Below are 20,454 nucleotides of genomic sequence, written 5' to 3' on the forward strand. Positions count from 1 at the left end.
GTAATTTTATATCCCAACTGCACACATGATCAGAGTCCAAATAGCATCACCAATAGCCACAAGTGGTTCTCAGCTATATCATTGAATGGCAGGCTCACCTGAGAGGTGGCTCACTTCTGACAAGGTTTCCATCGAGGACTGGGTATAGTTCAGTCCTGCCTTACAGAAGGCACTCTAAAGGCACAGAGTTTTCTTGTATAGAATCCCAGCATCCCAGTGAGTTTTAAACCACCCACTTGGCCAGGAATCCAGGCCCATGCTTCCAGTGGCAACTTATTGTGTCCTTAAAAGGCAACTGAAATTTCTAGGAATTTAGTTAATAGTTACAGTAACATCTGTCTGTTATTCTGCAGTTGTTTATGGGAAAAGTTCCATCCATTTCCAATTAAAACAAATGACCGTTATGGCTATTAAAGTGATCTTTGAATAGCAAAATTAATTCAAAAATTATTATTTGACACTCTCCTAGCTCCCCTCCTTTTCATTCATGGCACAGTGGTGTCATATTCCAATACAAAGAAAATAACTCTCAACACAAAATAAATTACATATAATTTCATGTTATTTGACAGGTACAAGTTAATGTTTTATTAAATAAATACAGTAGATGACCAAAATTTGACTGCTGCAAATGGAAAATCGCATTAGAGTGTATGATTCTAAGGTAATTATTGGTCATTTCAAATGATTTATTCCCTAAAACATAATGCAGAACACTAATTCCCTGTGAAATAAAGAAATACAATGGCAAGAAAGTTAAGGGACATGTTTTATTTCATAGCTTTCTGCAAGCAAAATTGCTTTGATACAAAATGAGTTCAATGATACAGTGCTACCGTCCACTCAAGCAAAAGAAAACCTCACATTTACATGAACGCACTTTATATTGAATTCTTACAGTATAGTAGTTCTAATATCCAGAGTGTGTCTGGCCTCATTTAAAGCAATGGCACAGAAATGCTGCAAGATATTGGAGTATTGTATGACTGGCAAGTGCTTAAGTAACTTTCTGTGAGTTCTCCAAGAGATGCTGCATAAATAATTGTCGTGTGAATGTGTTTTTTATTCCTTAGTAAGTCTGACATACATCCTTTAGTGTTCGTTTAGTTAGTCAAAATGTGTAATTGTGTCTTTTGGCTTTTCATTACTTTTTTTTTTTTAAAGAAAAATTATGAGGTATCCTTTCCTGTTAACTAACGATGGAGTGATAGGCCTATTTGACTGAGGTTGCAGAGACTTAACTGTACATTCAGTACACTGCACATTTGGGAATTGTTTTAGTGTACTTTCTACACATTACTGTGTACAACTGTTAGTTTACATTAAAACTCTTTCCCCCTTCACATAGGATATGGCATAAACAAACAAACAAAATCTGACAAAAATTATACACACAAAATAAAAGGACAAATACACAAATAAGGCCATCTGCAGAATTAAAAATCCACCTCTTGCAATATTTCACAATAATTTCTACATAATATTTTACATCTTACAAACTTAAATATTTAATGCACAAGGCAAAGACCTTTACAAAGCTGATCACATTATCTCTTAGAGGACTTGTCCAATTTGCTGACTGGTGGTCTCCTTTGGGGAGTTGGAATTTTGGAAGGCTTGCCTGATGCTGGCCGAGAACCTGCTCGGGGCTGTGGTCTGCTTGCATTGTGAACAGTCTCTGACATATCTGAACACACAGACTGGATTTCTGAAATGTCAAAGTCAGATGCATCACTGCCTCGGCGACTACTTGACCTACTGCCAGCCTTGCTTCCTGCTCGGCTTCCAGGTCTACTTGGAGTCCTTCTGGTGTCTGTAAGGAGAGGGGAAAGATGTCCATTGGCATTAGGGAGATGGGATTGAACGAGTGACATTTAGTGGGTGTTTTTACACATTTAGGACCTCAAACATTTCATAAGCCACGCCTGGAACTCCCACTGGCACACAGGAAGTGAGGTCAGTATGTAGCCCTCTGGGAAAAGAGGTAGGGTCTGATCCTCCAAGCCGCCTGTGCTGAGCACTGCTGCTTGAGGGATTGCATGGCTGGCTCCTTAAGGTGAGGAAATGAGCACAGAGGCAAATATTCTGATAATCCTATAGAACAGGGCATCTTTCTGAAAATGGTGCTCTAGCTCATGTAGCTTGATGCACAAGTTACTGGTGAAATTCTTTGACCTGTGTTATGAAGAAGATCATACTAGATGATCCGTATGGTCCTGACCTGAAAATCTATGAGTCTATAAAACAATGCTATTTCTCCTAATAAAGAGAAAGGAATGTGTGATTAAATACTGAGGTGTAATAAATTCAGCTGCTTGCTTTTCTCATAAAAACACATTATCCTGGCAGCTTCCATCAACTCATTAGTCTTACATTATACCATTGGCTAATTGCCAATCCTTGGCTTTCTAAGTTTTTCCAAATCTAGATGTGGTCAGTCTCTGACTTCTACATGCTCATCAGGAATTTTACACAGGCAACATGGATACTGAAAAAGAATTGCCCACCCTTTTAAAAATGTGGTCCCCTCTTCTGACTTATGTATTAAGCATTAGCAGAATTGTAAATTGCTTCTTCACTCCAAGGATATACAGTTGTAAGACACAATGCACCACTTGTACCCGGGAAATAAACAAACAAGCAATAAGCCATGCAATATGTTCGTACTGTTTAAAATGATTTCCTTCTTTCCAGTGGATGAAGAAATCAATGTATACAAGGCCTGATAAAGTGAAATCTTGCTTATTCAATACATGCATGACATCCTCCATTTGTGGCAATGCAGTTCATGTGTCAGGTGGAAAAATCACAACAAGAATCTTAAATGGAATAAAGTTATATAGAGTAACAGTTTCATTTAAGGTTTCAGAGTAGCAGCCGTGTTAGTCCGTATCCGCAAACAGAAAAGGAAGACTTGTGGCACCTTAGAGACTAACAAATTTATTTGAGCATAAGCTTTCGTGAGCTACAGCCCACTTCATTGGATGCATTCCGATGCATTATTATTAGGAATGCATCTGATGAAGTGAGCTGTAGTTCACGAAAGCTTATGTGCAAATAAATTTGTTAGTCTCTAAGGTGCCACAAGTCCTCCTTTTCTAGCTTCATTTAAATTATTAAATAATCAACAAATCTGGCTTACTGTAAGTGCAAAGAAAGCCTGGTCTAAACATGTGCATGACACTATTTCTTCTTGAAAATGGTAACAGCTTAAGAGTAAGGAACCGCTTTGTACTCTGTAAGTGCTGAATGCAGGTAAAAGTGGCTCTGCTGCTTCCTATGCCAACCACTCAACCTCATCTTTGCATAGAGGTGCGCTGGGGGCAGCAGGGCAGAATAGAGCTCAGATATTCCCATTTATCCACTAGTGTAATATGCCTGAGGCCCCTTACACCAGTGGTGCAAGTTGCAGCTGCTCCCCTGCAACTCTTATTTTCATCAGGGCCAGGTGGCTCATGATCAGGGGGCCACAGCTAGATCCCTGATGTCCAGCCACTCTCCAATGCATCTCAGCTCTGCAAAGATATAGTCAAGAATCTGCTCTTTTGCTTTTAAATATTTCCTTAGTGGTTGCTTGGGGAACCATTATAAACTACAGGTGTTGCAATTCAGACATTAGCACAAATGGGCACGTCACAGAGAAATCTCAGTTTGTCCCGAGGTATTCTCTCCAGTGGTGGCAACCCTTGCAGCGTACATTGTGTTAAGTTCTCAAATCACTCACCTGCAAACTGCGCTCTAACTCTGGTTGCTGCTGTTGAGATTAGGCTGTTGTCTTCTCCAGAGTGGAAACCTTTCCCTGACAGATATCCCGGCAGTCTGAGTTTACTCCCTTGTATTGGTGTTCCCTACATAAGACAAATACAGTTGTTTCATCTGTCATTACTGAGATGTATTGAGCGGCTCTGAATTTGAAATTCTATCGTCATCTTCAGAACATACACGCCAAATACCAAGTCTTGGCTGGAATCACCATAGAAATGTTCAGTAATTAGAATAACTTGAACCGTTTTTTAACATGTAGTGCCTACAATGGTCCAGCTATAAAATCATTCAGTCTACTTAGCATCAACATTATAACATTCTTTACATATGTATCAATGTATTTTTTTTAAAAAGATGTTACCACTGTATATTTTAATTAGCTTAGCATATTAGGTTAGTTGAAGGTATAGTACTTAGCATATTACTAGAGAGAAGCAGCTTAATTTTACTTGCCTAGCTGGCCTAAACCATCCGCCCACGGTTATAGGTGTGGAATGCTTTCGTTTTCATTTAAGATTTTGGTGCAAAAAGCATAGACTTATGAAATTTTGAAAAGCCCCAAATCACCAGATTCTGAACCTCTTTGCACCAGAGCACAAGCAATTGTGAGACCCTAATTTAGTTTAAAAATAACTGTTCTCTCCGTGGCCTTATGTTGTTCACAATGTCTCTACCCATACATACTCTTGTATTGCTGGTTTTCTAGCTCGTGAACTAGTAGGGGCCCTGCAGTAACTCTTCTGTTGGTGGCCTGCCCTGGATGGAGTTTGTTTTGTTTATTCAGGGGGAGATAAGGCACAACTGGAGTAGTCCATCTAATTGCCATGTGTGCCTTATTTAATGAAATCTGCACATCACACCAGTCATTAGGGAAAACCACAACAATCATTTTGACTTAGTCAACATAAAAGGACTAACCCACTAAAACAGGCTAAAGATGTAGCCTATCAGTCACTATGAATGCCTGAGAACCGCATTACCCCCTGCAACCTCAAAAGCACTGGGTTTTGAAATATTTATTTTAAAAAAATTCATTGAAACTATAGACAGTACATGCAACAGCTGGGAGATGTAGTAAAGGCCATTACAGCTCTGTCCCAGACATACCACTGGCCATGGAGACACCATGTAGCATCCCATTACTCCACCAGGGAGTCAAGACCTACAGAATAAACAAGTCGACAGCCATCCTGGAGGGCTGCAGGGCACTATCACTAAGAAATAAAATAACACTTCCTGCAATGTTTTTCCAGCCACTGCTAGTGGCAGTTATCACACGGGGAAGTTCTTAAATTAATGCCATGGGTTGTCATTTGATTGCAAATTCAGCAAAAACATGAATTTTCATTGGTCTTCCTGTACTACAAATTCCTTCCCACAGCTGTGGTTTTAAGTACCATCAATCAACCTTATATGGCTATTCCGTTAACAACTAAGGGATCAAAGAAAATGAAAGCAAATGTATTAGAAATTAACAGCTGTTTAAATTCTGAATTATGATTAAATATTTTTAATATTTTAAAGCAATAGACCTAAATGTTACAGTAATATATAATGTTACACAAGGAATGAGTGAAAAGGATCTCTATATGCTTTATGCATCACTGAGCAAAGCCATACAGAGTTAGGTGAATTTAGCATTGAAAAGTGCCAGGCTGACAGCATTGGACGTTCATTTTATTGATGACTCTATTTATGTCTAGAACAGATATACCAGATGCAGTGGCAGTCCCAGTTTCCATACACTAACCAATCACTGTGCCTTAACCCTGACCTAGAATGACAACTTTTAGGAGTGAGAAGACAATGTGGGGTCTGATACAACTGGAGTTGTTCCACTGACTTCAACTGGTATTGGACCAGGTACCTAGGCTCCATGTCCATTCAAACCAGTCTGACTGCCAACTTGGGTGCTAAATATTACGTTAGTGGGTTTTTCTTGTAATGTGCACAGGAAACGAGACCATCAGACTCATTTTCCATGAGTCACCGAACCATGATTTCATTATAGCAATTGTGGGTCATGACTATTGTAAAGTGAATTTCAGCTGCTGAAAGGATCCAATTACCAGTCTCCTGTGCCATCCTGATCACAAGGGAGTGGCATTTCCTCAGTCAGAAACTTCGTGCTGCAGATCATAATTTATTAATCTCATGTCTGCACAGTATGAGTGCACAGTACACTAGAAGCACAGAGGAAACAATTTCAGGAAAAAGAAAAGGAGTACTTGTGGCACCTTAGAGACTAACCAATTTATCTGAGCATGAGCTTTCGTGAGCTACAGCTCACTTCATCGGATGCATCTGAAAGCTCATGCTCAAATAAACTGGTTAGTCTCTAAGGTGCCACAAGTACTCCTTTTCTTTTTGCAAAAACAGACTAACACGGCTGTTTCCTGAAATTTTTCAGAGTAAGGAGTTCATGAAATGCCATCTATAAACCAAAGTGAAAGGTACGGGGATTTTTCTAAATTTCATCATCCCAACTGGTACCATATTAATTGCCACTTTATAGCTTAATATTATTGATCATTTATACTTTAAGGATATCCTCAACAAAGAATCATAGGGAGAGTTTTCTTAAGATTCTAATATTTTAAACACACTAAATAAAAGATCAATCAAAGTTCAGAAAAAAGGATATAAAATATTTGACAGCGGTCTAAAAGAGAGTGTATTAATATGCAAGGTACAGTGCAGCTGTGCAGAGAACTGTAATGACTGTTAGTGAGTTCATAGTTTTAGTGAAGGAAGTTCATTAGACTAGAATCTCTGTCCTTACTGTACCTCTGAAGATGACCCTTGATATTCTGAGGACTCTGATGGTTTAGAAGGAGTTGACGTTTTGCTGTTTGTCAACCATGGTTTACCATAATTGCGTGTTAAATGATGGGGTGTCTGTATGAAACAATGGCAAATCAAAATATGAAGGACAGTAGATGGAAAACAATGTATTGGAGAGGGATATCCAGGGTACAGAGACCACATTTCACAGTTAATATATAAAAAAAACCAAATCAAAACAAAGCAGAAAGAGTTGATGACAAACAATCCATAAAAAGAGGATGTATGATTTATTTCTGAAATGCAGTGGAGAGGTGCATATTTGCTCCTTCAAAATGCATTGTTTGTTTGCTGATTTGCCCACACGGCACCATAAACGTAAGGGAGTCTTTTCCAGTGTTGCAAGAGAGCAGCAAGTGTGAGAGCAACACTGAAAACACCCTTCAGGAAGAAGAAGAAGATGCAAAATATAGATATTTCTTTCCTATAAATTCTCTTCTTTGTTAACAGTGTTTAAAAAAGGAACAATCTATATCCCGTTCATTGATTAATGTAGTGTTATGTATTTAGTCATACCTTGGGTGTACTTGTAGCAACTGCTTGCGGTGAAGCTCCCTGGGCAGCCTGACTTGATACAGAAGTAGATCTGTTGGGAGAAGCACCCCTTGAAGAAGGTCGTGATCTACGACCTCTTGGTCGGAAAACAGCCACGTTCTGACTTGCAGCATCTGCCAAAATGAATTTTTCACGCAGCTCCATGTTTGTCCTCCCTTTAGCTGCAGCACATCAAAGAGAGGGGGCAAGAAGTCAGCTATGCAGATCAGTCACATGTCCGTTTGTCTCCTCTTTTGTCATGCCATCTCCAGCACAGTATGACAACAAATAGAATGCATTACTGCGTAATGCATTCATTTTGGACGCACGACAGTTCATGTGTAGAACATGCTTATTCTAGCATCTTAAGCTACCAGGAATGAACCACTGTCCAAGTAAGTGAGCATGATACTGGAATGCTCAACATGCTAAGTCACTGTTCATCAACCAACTATTAACACATAGACACAACCTGATGATCTGCTTAACTAACACTACAACTACTCATAATAAATAACACTTGCTTGGATGGTCCAGAAAAAACGGCCAAGAACAAATGGCAGGAAAGCAGCAAATATATTTATTCTAAACTATGCATTACAGTAGTTTAGCAACATGCAATAATGACCACAAAACCCAAGCTATAATGAGGTAATCGATGGCTAAGCACGCACACAGACAAACAGGCACATACGAGAGAACGTTCCAGAAGAACCAGATGCGTAGCATGTTGGTATTTTACTGTATCAGCATGAATGACAATTGTTTTTGAAACACTTTTCAAGAGTGTCAAAAAAAAATTAGTGTGTAAAGCATCAGGCCACGTAGAAAAATGTTAAGCCAAATGTGATGAGTTAAACATATTGTTAAAAATATATATATATTAAAGCAAGAGTAGGAAAGAAAGGAAGACAAAGACAGAGCAGGAAAGACAAAGAGAGAGGTTTGCCAACCTATGGTAGGCTGAGTGGTAATTGAAGAGTTTGATTCCGAACGTAACATTTTACTCCCATGATGATGAACTAGAAAAAATGACACAGGATATGGATCACATTAAAGAAAATTGTTAGCAGGAGAAGAAATTAAGTACAGCAGTTGCATATGCAAGAGACTCAGAGCACCAAGCCAAAAGACAGAACTGAGTGTAAAGGCTCTCAAAAGTTCCCCTAAGCAAAAAATTGTGCTTGAATAGACTTAGCTGCAGTGACAAGTCCCCTTGTGTAAGAAAGGGGGTTATCTGCCATCATAAGAAGGTAATATAAGATTGAACTGTTTTACATATAGTTACCATACATTTTAAGCTGTATATAATGAGAGCATTATGAAATATGCAGTGTGTGAGTAGCTCCTAGCAGAGACTAAGGCTTAAGGAGGGGCCTGCTCCTGCTCCACTGAAGTCAATGACAGCTTTATCACTGACTTCAATGGGTGGTGTAATTTTAAGCAGGTGAACATCCCAAAGAGTTCAGAATTAACATGCTTTAGGCTATGCATGTACTTGAACACCTTGTAGAATTGGGGCCCAAGCACAGTGACACCTGCAGTAGGACTTATACAGAGGGTTTTTCACACACACGTCCGAATTAGGGAGCAGGAGAGGCAAGGACCAGCACCAGCTCTTTGAGGGGAAGTAATAAAGAATTCTAATAATCAGATGTTTATTAATTACGATAGCAGTCAATTACAAACTGAGTAGGACGTGGAACCACAGTGAACAGCATGTCAAGAATACAGCTGGTCAAAACATTTTTCGACAAACCTTTTTCCATTGAAAAATGCTATTTTGTCAATATCAAGAAGTTATGCAAAAATGTATCCATTTTGACAGAAGTTTCATCAGGAAGGTTTCTCAGGTCCAGGATGGAATTTCTGGTGAGAGCGAGACACAGTGACTACATAGCCGGGGGGGTAGGGCTCTCACATGGGAGGTGGGAGCAGTGACTCTCCCACCTCCTATTGGCTGGTGTGTGTGTGTGTGTATTTCATGAGTTTTTTTTTTTTTTTTTGTTCTTTGCAAAATATTTCAAAAGGTCTCTGTTCATTCTGCATTAGAACAAAAACAATTTTTAAACCCAAACATTTTTAATGAAATATAATTGTTTTCTGGCCAGCCCTACACAAGAGTCCTGAGAGTAGAGTTTGAAATGTGGTGATGGTATCTCTTGAATGCTGTTGGACATTGTGAAATCATGCAGCACCTAATTCTCCACTGCCTTGCACTTTGTGGAGTCGTTTACCCTATACAGAGTGAGGGTAAAATGCTAGCAAATAAGAATGGTAGCAAAGGTGTAAATGACCCTACTGACTTCCAGCCAGTGCAGAATCAGGCTTTCAGTCTCAGCTGGAACTTCAATACACTTCACTTCTCCTTGGGATATGAAATACCTGTGTTTTGGTGGGCAGCAGGACTTTTTTGGAATACCATTAAAAACAGACTTTTACAGCACCTCAGTTTTGACATTTTCTACTCCGCTTGTCTTACTCCATTTACAGTACTTAAAATAGGAAATGATGTTATTGTGGTGAAGATTTCCATCTGTGAATGGCATCTACTGTTATGGCTTATGGGTTACTTTTTGTTCCCTGGAAGTTTCTTCTTTTTGTCTACTTTACCTACCCTACTGCAAAAGTAACTACAAAATACAAGTCATCTATTTGCACAAGGTATTTATCTATTAAACTTTTATAATCCTGGGTCCAACCTAGCAGTTCTTAGGCAAACCAATAGGAGTTTTATCAGTGTAAGTCTGAAAATGAGCATGCTTCCAACCCTTAGTGACTTATGTTTTTCCTCACCTTTCCCTTTAACTTTCCTATTCTATTGTTATCTGATCCTATTACATTAGCAACTATACTCGTTACATAAAGAACTACAAAAAGTTACTTGCTTTTAACTCACTCTGAATAGGTACAGTAACTATTACAATTTTCTAACTTTATTACTCTTGCTACTATTTGTCTTTTATCTCAATTAGCTATTTCACCCCTTTCTCTTTTAGCTCCTGCTATTCCTGAGTCAGCCTCTAACTTCCTCTTGGCCACAGAGAACCCACTATCCCATTGAGATGGGACTTCTTGCAAACATCCATCCCTCATTAAGCTGTTGCCAGTTTGTGAAGTAAAATCTGATAAAGCAACATGTTGTATACAATTGCCAGAAGAAAGGTGAAGGGTCACTCTCCAGTTCCGAGCACAGAGCTGCTCTTTTCGCTCTCTACGCAAGGCTCAGAGCTATAAGAAGAGCTTCTGGGGAGAATGCCAGTGAGAATGCAGCGTTACACAAGCAGACTCTGAGGAAAGGATAAGTCCCTAGGTCTGTCAGAACTTGTGGCTGTGATTCTTTGGTTCTGATTACCTTGTGTTGATTTATGGCTTTAAAACTGCACTCCTACTGAGCAGATTTTAAAAACTGTTGCTACATTTTGTTTCTGCTTAATCATACAACCAGTGCACATGCCGTGTACTGCACTTAGCCAAGCTCCATTCTTAGTTACACCAGTATAAACCTGGAGTAACTCTACTGAAGGCATCAGAGTCACTCTGGATTTATACAGATGTTATAGAGCTGCGTTTGGCCCTTCGGATTTTAAAATACACAAAACCAGAACTAGGAGGTATGCAGTGAGTCATTGTTTAAATAAACAACAGGTGTTTTATACTGTTCAATTTCTATCCTGCAAAAAAAATCCCAAACAGTTCTTGACAGTGACTTTAATGATTTTAATGTCCATTCTAAAACAACCTTCTTACATACCCCTGCAAGGATCATTTTTCACTAAGAATTCATCCAGTGCCATCCAGCCACCTCCAACACGAACCATTACTGTACTTCGCAAGATGCGAACAAGACGCAGCTGTTGAGAGTCACCAAACTGTAAAAAGATGAAACAAAATGCTAAGGTTTTCAATAGTTCTCCACACATAAAATATGCATTTCAGCTCTGATGGGTTAAAATCATCCATTCAAAATTTCTGTTTTAATTTCTAATCATTAGTAAACTCTTAAAATATGAATTTTTATGAAAATTGTCAATGCTGTTAGGATTTCAAGGTGAACACCACTGTATTAATCCAAAGAAATATGGTAGGATTGTGAAAAAAGGCTGCCAGGTTTAACTTTATGCTTGATTCTCAAGATTTTGTCTAATCTTGTGAAAGCAGCAAAATTAGTAATACAATAATTGGTTATGTTCTGCATTTGTGTGAATTAATCAGCATGAAAACTTTTACTGAACTCTTGTTGCAATAGCAAGGATACAGTTTTCAAAGATATGAAACTTTCAGCTGAAAAGTGTGGGAAAACGATTCAAATGATAGATCAGTGGGCTAGAATTACAGATAAATCAGGGGATCTTTACATTGCTCCACTCGTCGGCTGAGCACAGGAACACCTTACAGAGTCATTTTAACAGCTCTAAGCCATCCTCCTCCTCATGGTTGGGTGAAGGTGGCGTAGCTGGTAAAAAGGGGCTGTCAATTGGGGTTGCTATATTGTCCCCTAGCACAAATTAGAACAATCTTGATCTGTGTGCAGAGCACACCCATGATTCACAGGAGCACAAAGGTGGCTTAAAGCCACCTTCCCACCCCCTCCTGTGTGGTACTGAGTGCTTATTTCGTGCTGCTGAAGACTGGGCCTAAAGTGTAGTATGGTCTTGAAAAATGTTCAGTGTAGTTTGTATGAAATACCTTCAAAACCTTGCAGAATCCTCTGAACATCACTGGATCAAATTTGGATTAAGTCAGTAGTGACCAAAAGATATGCTCTTCTAATTATTTGGTGACCTCTGTGAAAACAGCTGGCTGCTTTGATCCAGTTCCTACCAATGTTCACATCATCAAATAATATTGCCTTCACAACTGGCACATCCGCTGGCAGTCTCTGCAGCATAGGCCGAGCATTTAGTTAGCATTGGAGTGAACTAAGTTTTAACCTCAAAACAGGTTTGAAGCACTTTTGTTTAGCTGAGGGATTATTGTGGAGAGGTTTGCACAACTGTGACAACATGCTGTACTTGTTATGTGGAAAACAGAACAGACTGTGCTTTCCAGTGTTATCAATCCAAAACTTTCCACAAGATCTAAATTAACTTAACACTCATAATTTCCTGAAGGATCTCACAATCTCATGAAAACAGAACCAGAGGGATCCAGCACCTTCTAGCTGATGGCATATGTTTAATTAGATATCCAATCCTGAGGCCAAATCCTGACATCCGGTCTGCATGCATGCAGAATCTCACTGAAGTCAATCGTAGTCAAATGCACACATCTTGGGTAGAATCTGACTGCTGGAGTAACTGTACCTACTTGCTCCAGTGAAGTGACGGAAACATGTTAAAGCCAAATCACACAAATGTGCTCCTTACTTGTTAAAAGACCTTTAGCACTGTTTAAGCAAAGTGGGCAAGAGAGGGCAGAAGGAATATTACTTCTGGGAACCAAAGAATAGGAAGCTTACAAGTTTAATAATCAAAGAAAATTGTGTTCTAAATGAGTAAAATGTAAATTTAAATGAGCTCTATGTTAGGTTTTTTAAACCATTAAATGGCTTTATAATGAGGAACCACTTTCTTAGATATGCAAATCAATGAGACAGCATGTAGCCCACAAGTCTACACTAACTATTTTGTTTTGCCTATTAAGGAGGAGGTTTCTTCTTTTCTTTGTGCAATCTTAAAGATCCCCTTGCTTTCAGCTTTTTAATACCGCATTTAGGCTCTGCATTGCAGCCAGACTGAGGCATGTATACTTCCTTTGAAACCTATTTATACTGCAACTTGTTCAGCTAGCATGGCTGTTGCCAAATAGCACAACTTCCAACGTGCTGCTTCCATAATGATCCCGTTCCAGATTTTTATTAAAATATTTTGGGTACAGACTTTCTTTGGTCAATATTTATTATTGTTTCACCTAACTTGAAATGAGAAACACAAGCAGTTTAATAAATTAGTTTATAGGTTGTGTAGTGTCTATGAAGTAAAAATTCTGCTCTTGGTTACAGCCATGTAAATCCATTGGTACCAGAACAGAATTTGGCCAAGCGTCTTTAGGAAATTTAGTATCCTTTGCTGAAATAATGTTTTGAAGCTTCTTGCAGCAATAAACTTCAGTTAATCACAATAGATACTCTACTTTTCCTTTCTCAGACACAGGATGAGCATAGTTTTCAAATAGACTTACCAAATCAAGGCCCTCTCTTTCTATACAGTAACTCATTTTAAAAGGTTAGCACAGAAGTAGGTTGGCAAAGGTAGGTGGTGAAGGTTATTGTTTGCTGAGCACACACTATGCTATAATAATCTCTGCTAAGAACATTCTAAAAGCCAAGGCAAAATTACAATTTCTGTAGTACCTGTAGCATTAGAACACCTAAAATCATTTATTCATATAGTTATTTTTCCAAGAACATGAATAAGATGCTAGTGGTAACTTTAGTGTTAGATATTTTCATGTATTTACAAGGCAGGCAAGCTGATTCTATATTTTAACAGGTTGTGTTTCAGTGTCCATCCTACGAAGGAATCATTTATTTGCATTTCTTCCAATTAGTGTTGTATGGCACTTTCACAACCAGAGATACTGATGACCAAACTAACAAGCTAGATGTATTTTTAAACACAATTACTGTACATCATAGCATTGGTATGATGGCATGTTTAAAAAATATTTTTGGCAGGGAAATGGAAAGAAGCAGTCCAAATTTGAACTTCAAGTTTATTCTGCCAACTCAGTCCATACAGTTTTGTATTAAAAATATGTGCAAAACATTGTGAACTGATTCTTAATCAATCTATTCATTTGATTTCTAATTTAACGCACTGCAATTTTTGAAAATGGAATGGTAATAAGTGACTGAGTAATATGACAACAGAATTCTGAGGCATATTGCTGTAATATATTACATATAAAAAACTCTGGATAGTAGAATAATTAACACTCTTCATAAATCACAATTGAAATGCAAAGACACTTATCATACAAATTGTAGCTGTCCATTATCTGGTTCCCTTAAAAGTAATCTCCTTAATGAGACAAAAGGCAAAACAAAAAGGGAGGGGGAGATCCTGAAACCAGGAACACTTTAGAGCACTTACAGAAACACCACAGCTGACCAACAGTGAATTAGCTCAGGATGAAAGTATGGGAAAAAGAGTGGCCATTGCAAGCTTAAATGACTATGCATTAGAAAAAAATAGAAACTTCAGAACACATTATGCTGGTTTATACCTGATTTCCCAGGAAGAACTGATAAGAAATGAAAAATGGAAGAAAGACACAATTAGTTTAACAAGAAATTCTCTGTATGACTCGAGAACACATGCAAACTAACACACACATTGAAACTTCTAAATACAGGATCTAGTTTAGAGATGTGCAGGTAATTAGCTATCCAGAGTATGAACTTGGAAGGATTCATAAGTCCTTTGTTACCTTCCTGGTCCTTTTTTTCCTTTTAAAATCATCTGAAGATGTTCCATAGTCTGCCTTAGCCAAATATTGAGCACCTCATCTGAAAACGTTCTTGTTATTGAACCAGAGGGTAACAAATGACCTTGTCTGCAACATGGCAGATTCATCTCTGGTACCTGAACTGTTTTTAGGATACCTGGCACATTTCCTGTCTAGCTACTACATGAAGGTACAGTATGCTGGAATAAAGTAAAAAGAGGGCATGAGGATGATAAAAATGTTTGACCAAAGTATATTCTAAGTACAATACAGTCCCATGTGTTTAATCTGAATCTGTTTGGAAAAATCCATTTTTACTTAGGTGTAAAAAATCAATCAGTTCACAAATCAATATATACTGGTATGCAGGACCAGCTACTGTTTAAATCATTTTGCTATTTAGATATACAAATCTCTCTAAATACTGAGAAAAATGGTTTATTGTAGGTTCAGTGGAAAGTTAAATACGTTATTAGCCTATATTTTCTAACACAAATTACTGATGTAAAGTTTAGTTAAGCTGAAACTACATAATTTCCAGGTTGACTTTGAGCAAACATAAGTATATGATACAAAGTTTCTGTAAATTAAAGTAACCCAAATGCCCACGTAGTCCTGTTGCCTTGAGAATGTTTGGACCGAAAGAACCATGGAGGTGTTGTGAAGACTTACCCTGTACTTGTTATCCCCAATCTGCTCCACCTGGAATCGTTTTGCACATTTACATTTAGCTACCTGCCTTGTAACCTGCCAAAAACACAATTGGAATAATTATTTTAATGCTAATGATCACATTTCTGAAGCCTTAAATAATTGGCAGAATTCAAGTTATATAGGAAGGAAAATAAAATTAATTATACTATTAAGTGTGTGATTCCAGTAGAATATATTAGTTATCTGAGAACTATAACTCTAGAGAGAGTACCTCATCTTCAATTTTGTCAGCATCTGTAAGAGGCTTGTATGCATCCTTGTTTGGATGAAGTGCTGCAACAAATTCGTAGTAGTCAATGTACCCATCACCATCTCTGTCAAAGATATCTGCCACTGCACTCATTTCAAGCCGGCTGGTAGGGAATTCTGTAAGCCAAAAACATCACCAGGAGGTAAACCTTATGGATTTTCAATCCCATTAGAGTGACTGGATTTATCACAAATCTCAAAATTTTTAGGCATTAATGACAGGTAATGTATACTAAAACACCAAGTATGCTCAGAGAAAACAAATCTCTGAAAAGAGGTGGTGTGTCTCCAATGTTGGCTAGATTACGGTTAATAATGAAGACACGAGTGCATTTTTGGGAGAGAAGCCCAGTACTGAATGCGCCTAGCAACAGATGGAACATTGAAAAAGCTTTCAAATGACATACAGTTCTACAGTCTTGTAGCATGCTTGACCTCGAAAGTGCAAAGAATACCACAAATCAACAAGTCAAGTTGTTACTGGGGCAAGGTCATTCAAGAATTTAAAGACAAATTCAACATTTAGAATGCAATGCGTAGAAGCTTCTGATATTGTTTTAAAAATGGAACTCTATAATCTGAAACCCTTCTTTGGTTGAGAACTCTTGCAGCAGCATGTTCATTGCTCAATTACAGACTGTACAGGGAGATAAATAAAGTATTACAATATATAAACATCCAGCATGACTGATCAACAGCAGTAGTGCCATGGACATTCAACAACTACAGGCCTACACCACTTGAGCTAACAGGATAGCTCTTTCAGCTGGTAGAAGTAGCAGGATCTTATCTTCAGGTGTGGGACACTCATGAGAGGCAGACATGATCATACCCATATACTGTATGTTACACACACCCCATGTTTGTGGAAGCTCATTTTGATTATTTCAGGTGCAGAGGAGTTCTTATCTGCACAAGGGCTACCATTTGTGTTGACCAGGTGCTGTCAGCAGGAACAGAACCCTGACACTCTGACACAAAAAGTGCAGGTCTCCACCACCTGAGCAAAAGGAGTTGTTAGAAGTGGAAGGCTCTTATCTTTTATGTGGGCCAGCCACTAGAGGGAAACATGATCACACACACTTAGCCAGTGTATTACATACACACAACATAGGGACAAAAATTTGTGTCATAATTGACTCACTCAAGAAAGGAGTGTCTAAATTTTATCAATGTTTTTAAGTAAAGCAACTATTACCACTTTACATTTATCACAGAGTGATAATTTCTTTAAAGGTAAACCTGATCTCTTACCACATCAAGACTTACCTCAGATACAATATGTTGCCAATATATTAGATGCATCTCATAATCTGATCAGTAACTTAATTTAGAACTTACTTGAAGAAAGAATTCCGTCAATAAATTCCTGCCTCGTTATCTTTCCATCCTGATCTTTATCAATCCTCCTAAAGAAGTCCATTACTCGAGATTTCTTATGGTTCATCCATCGCATATACTTTTTCCTCCAGATATCAAAATCAAAGTTGGCAAATTCCCTCAGCTTGAGGAAAGAGAGATGAGAGATGTTTTTCAAGTTTAAATGAATCGCTTACAGAATAGGTAAGAGAGGTCACATCAGCATGCTTTTAAATAACTGGCTCTTTAAAATGCCCACATTTGTACTGAAATGGTTTGATTCTATTCACTATTAAAATAGGACTAGCTGCTTTTTGCATGCACATATCAAGATGTTTCCATCTAACTATACATCATATAACAAAAATGTAAGACTGGCATTACTTTCGCTTTGTAACAGGAAATGCAGGGTTAAACAAAAATATACATAGTATATAATATATATGCTGTGTGCTGACCTCTTCTAGTCTATCCAAAGCATCATTCAATTTTCTTCTTCTTTCCAAAGCCAGAAGCCAGACTTGCTGCCATTTGCTGACTAATAGGTTTACCCTTGGATTCTTGGTTTCTATTTGTGCCTGTGTTCCTGATGGATACATACCTGCTGTTGGGGAACGTTTTCCTATTAAAACAGAATACAAGTTAGCATAGGCTTATTTTTCTCCAAGTCCCAACCAATTTAAAACACAGCATATTTTCATGTGAATGATGATCATCCTCTTTAAAAAGACTCCCTTCTGCAACTAATAATGAGCCAAATCCTAGCCTCCCCATTGTAGTTAATGGGAGTTTTGCCATAGCCAGAGAAAGACAACACAATGGTTAAAACAACTTGGCCTTGTCTACATGATACCTTCCGCTACTGGCCATACTTGTGAATCGGCACCATCACAGAAAAATGTTTATAAATATTCCCACTGCAAGCAAGGTCTGAGAGAGCATTGCGGAACAAACAGCCTCATTTTGGAGGCAGAGGTAGAGATACAGAAATTTAAACCATCTCCTCACTTAAGGATTCACTTTACGTGAAACTCAGTTGGGAGACCTACTAAAATCCATGTCGTTTCATGCAGGATAGGAGAGAGGGAACTCATTAGGTGTTCTTCATAACCTATCAGTACTGTCTTGTGCTGCTTGTGCAGCTTGGTATTTCATCTTTTGGATGAGTCAGCAAAAAACAACAACAACAAACAACCCACCTTTACCAGCTAAAGACCATTAAAGGTCTCTTGGCATTTTTTGCAAGAGTGGGAGTGTTAAAACACAACAGGGTTACAACAAATAAACTTTAAGAGTGCAATTTTCAAGGAAGCTTCAGTCCAGCCTTTAATTTTGTTTCCACAATTTTGCATGCAAAACGATTAGCACTCCCAAAATGGTCATATGTTGGCACATAATTGGCATATACATATGCTTTGCAGGTGTCAATTCTATATTTGAGTTTACAAAAATCTACCATTAGCACAGGAAAGCACAGTGCACACAAAACTGCATGTATAAAATTAGCATCAGATCATAAAAATCAGTAGCAATGTGATGAAATGAAGCACAAATACTGGAATGCCTCATTATTTTTATTTATCAAATGAAAATTTGGTTTTCTGCAATTATTTTAATAAAGAAATCATATTCTTCCACTATGTGAGAATGGAAAGATACACTGATCACTTGTGACAGTCGCTTGTAAAAAGTTAAGAGGTATTCGAGTCTTATTGAAGAGAAATTAAAATAGTTCACCCTATATTTTGGGAAGGAATTAGTACAAACACAATTACAGTAGGTGACATGTTTGCCTTGTTATATTTTGGCACAATTAGCTACAAAGTCTGTTACCAAATAGACACGTTCCTCTCAATGAAAAAAACATACGACAAAGTAGTTAGAAAAACCAATGGAGGAATAATTTCACCTTGTTTTACCAGACTGTTCTGATAGTAATGACACCTAACAGTATTAGTTTATGAGAAATCAATCATTTATATTGGAAAAGCAATGATACGTGCGACCGCCCCAAAAAATCCCATTACTTACTTCCTGTTCTCCCTTTATCTAGCACAGGAATATGAGACTGTATTGGTGTGGGTTCAACTGCCTTCCTTTTGTAGATCTTTGTGACTTTATCCACATCAGGCTGTTTTCTGGTCATTTCCTCCATAAATGTCTGCAATTAAATGGTAGCTGCTTTAATTATCAATGGACAAGAAAGACAAATAAAGAAAACAGAATACTAAGTTACAGAGAGAGGGCAACTACCTGTCAGGAAAATTACAGCAGAAGACACAAGAGACATTTCTCTTTCACTAAAATAATCCTATCATTACAATTAAATATAAAATAAATATTTTGTGGCTAAGAAATATTACCTATATGAACTTCTATCTACATTATGGCAGAGCTGCTAAAGGAAGTCTACATTTAAAAATACGTTGGCTGAACTTTGTGCACCGGGTGTGATATGCAAAAGACCCTGAATTCAAGAGCAGTACTAGGTCCTTTACTGTCCAGACTAATCGACAACAGCTCAGAGGAGAGTCAATTAGGATCTGACATAAAGCAAGGATGGTCACTTGCATAAAACATGTTTTGAAATTCACTTAGCAAAGCAGACAATGCAATGCTGGTTCTAGGCAGCAGAACTGCCTGGTGTTTTTTAAATGTTCAGTGTCCTTATTCCTAACAAGTTGGTGCATGTTTTTAAAACATCGCTGCATTTTCATTTGTTTGCTTTGTTTGAGCAAGGCTGGGATCAATCACAGGGACAGGGAACATACAATCAGGAATCTGGAAACTGGATCATTAAACATACTGTAAAGAACTAAAACAGGCTCATCTTTGATTATGTAGCAAATCTAAGATGCGTGTATCTGTACAAAATCCTTAAGACATGTTTCACATTTTTCATGCCTTACCTGATGTTCGGCTATGAGTGCTTTAACATCCTCGATCTCCTGGGGGATGACCTCTTTATCTTTTTCACTAAGAGTAGTCTCTGCCCACTGCAACCAGGACAATAAGGCTTCCAACAATTCTTGCTTAGCAATAAGTCCAGCCAGGGCTCCTGCCAGTCTCTGCTGATGTTGCTTTGCCCATGCTAATACCTTGATAAAAAGTCAATCCATGAATATTTCCACATCTTTACTTAAATATTTCCAATATTTACTTAAATAGTAAATAGTAAAACTATTTCCCCATGCTTATTTTTCCCCCTACTGTTACTCACACCTTCTTGTCAACTGTTGGAAATGGGCCATCCTGATTATCACTAGAAAAGTTTTTTTTCTCCTGCTGATAATAGCTCACCTTAACTGATTACTCTTGGTATGGCAACACCTATTTTTTCGTGTTCTCTGTGTATACATATATATATCTTCCTACTGTATTTTCCACTGCATTCATCCGATGAAGTGAGTTTTAGCCCACGAAAGCTTATGCTCAAATAAATTTGTTAGTCTCTAAGGTGCCACAAGTACTCCTCGTTCTTTAGACTACTTTGTACATGCCCTGATTGTTGTTTTTTAAAGCATTATAGTCTCTCTC

At 38.0% G+C, this 20,454-nt stretch overlaps 1 protein-coding gene across 17 annotated transcripts in view; it reads right to left on the reverse strand.

Annotated features, from left to right (window-relative positions):
* Positions 1-756: 756 nt before the first annotated feature.
* The window catches only part of DST (dystonin), a 485,843-nt gene continuing 466,145 nt past the window's right edge, over positions 757-20,454 (reverse strand). For 7 of the 17 annotated variants that reach the window (XM_075126480.1, XM_048845239.2, XM_075126479.1 and 4 more), the window contains 13 exons: positions 19,827-20,015; positions 18,949-19,078; positions 17,376-17,539; positions 16,900-17,062; positions 15,521-15,675; positions 15,268-15,342; positions 14,374-14,391; positions 10,898-11,015; positions 8,097-8,165; positions 7,126-7,325; positions 6,553-6,663; positions 3,725-3,848; positions 757-1,813 (listed from right to left, as the gene is read on the reverse strand). In XM_075126480.1, the coding sequence (XP_074982581.1) occupies positions 1,548-1,813; positions 3,725-3,848; positions 6,553-6,663; positions 7,126-7,325; positions 8,097-8,165; positions 10,898-11,015; positions 14,374-14,391; positions 15,268-15,342; positions 15,521-15,675; positions 16,900-17,062; positions 17,376-17,539; positions 18,949-19,078; positions 19,827-20,015 (1,782 nt within the window). In that variant the 3' untranslated portion in view covers positions 757-1,547. The remainder of the gene's footprint in view (positions 1,814-3,724; positions 3,849-6,552; positions 6,664-7,125; positions 7,326-8,096; positions 8,166-10,897; positions 11,016-14,373; positions 14,392-15,267; positions 15,343-15,520; positions 15,676-16,899; positions 17,063-17,375; positions 17,540-18,948; positions 19,079-19,826; positions 20,016-20,454) is intronic. The other 10 variants (XM_048845229.2, XM_048845227.2, XM_075126488.1 and 7 more) reach the window with 3 other exon arrangements.

This window comes from Caretta caretta, chromosome 3, assembly GCF_965140235.1.
Source record: "Caretta caretta isolate rCarCar2 chromosome 3, rCarCar1.hap1, whole genome shotgun sequence".
NCBI classification, from domain to species: Eukaryota; Metazoa; Chordata; order Testudines; family Cheloniidae; genus Caretta; species Caretta caretta.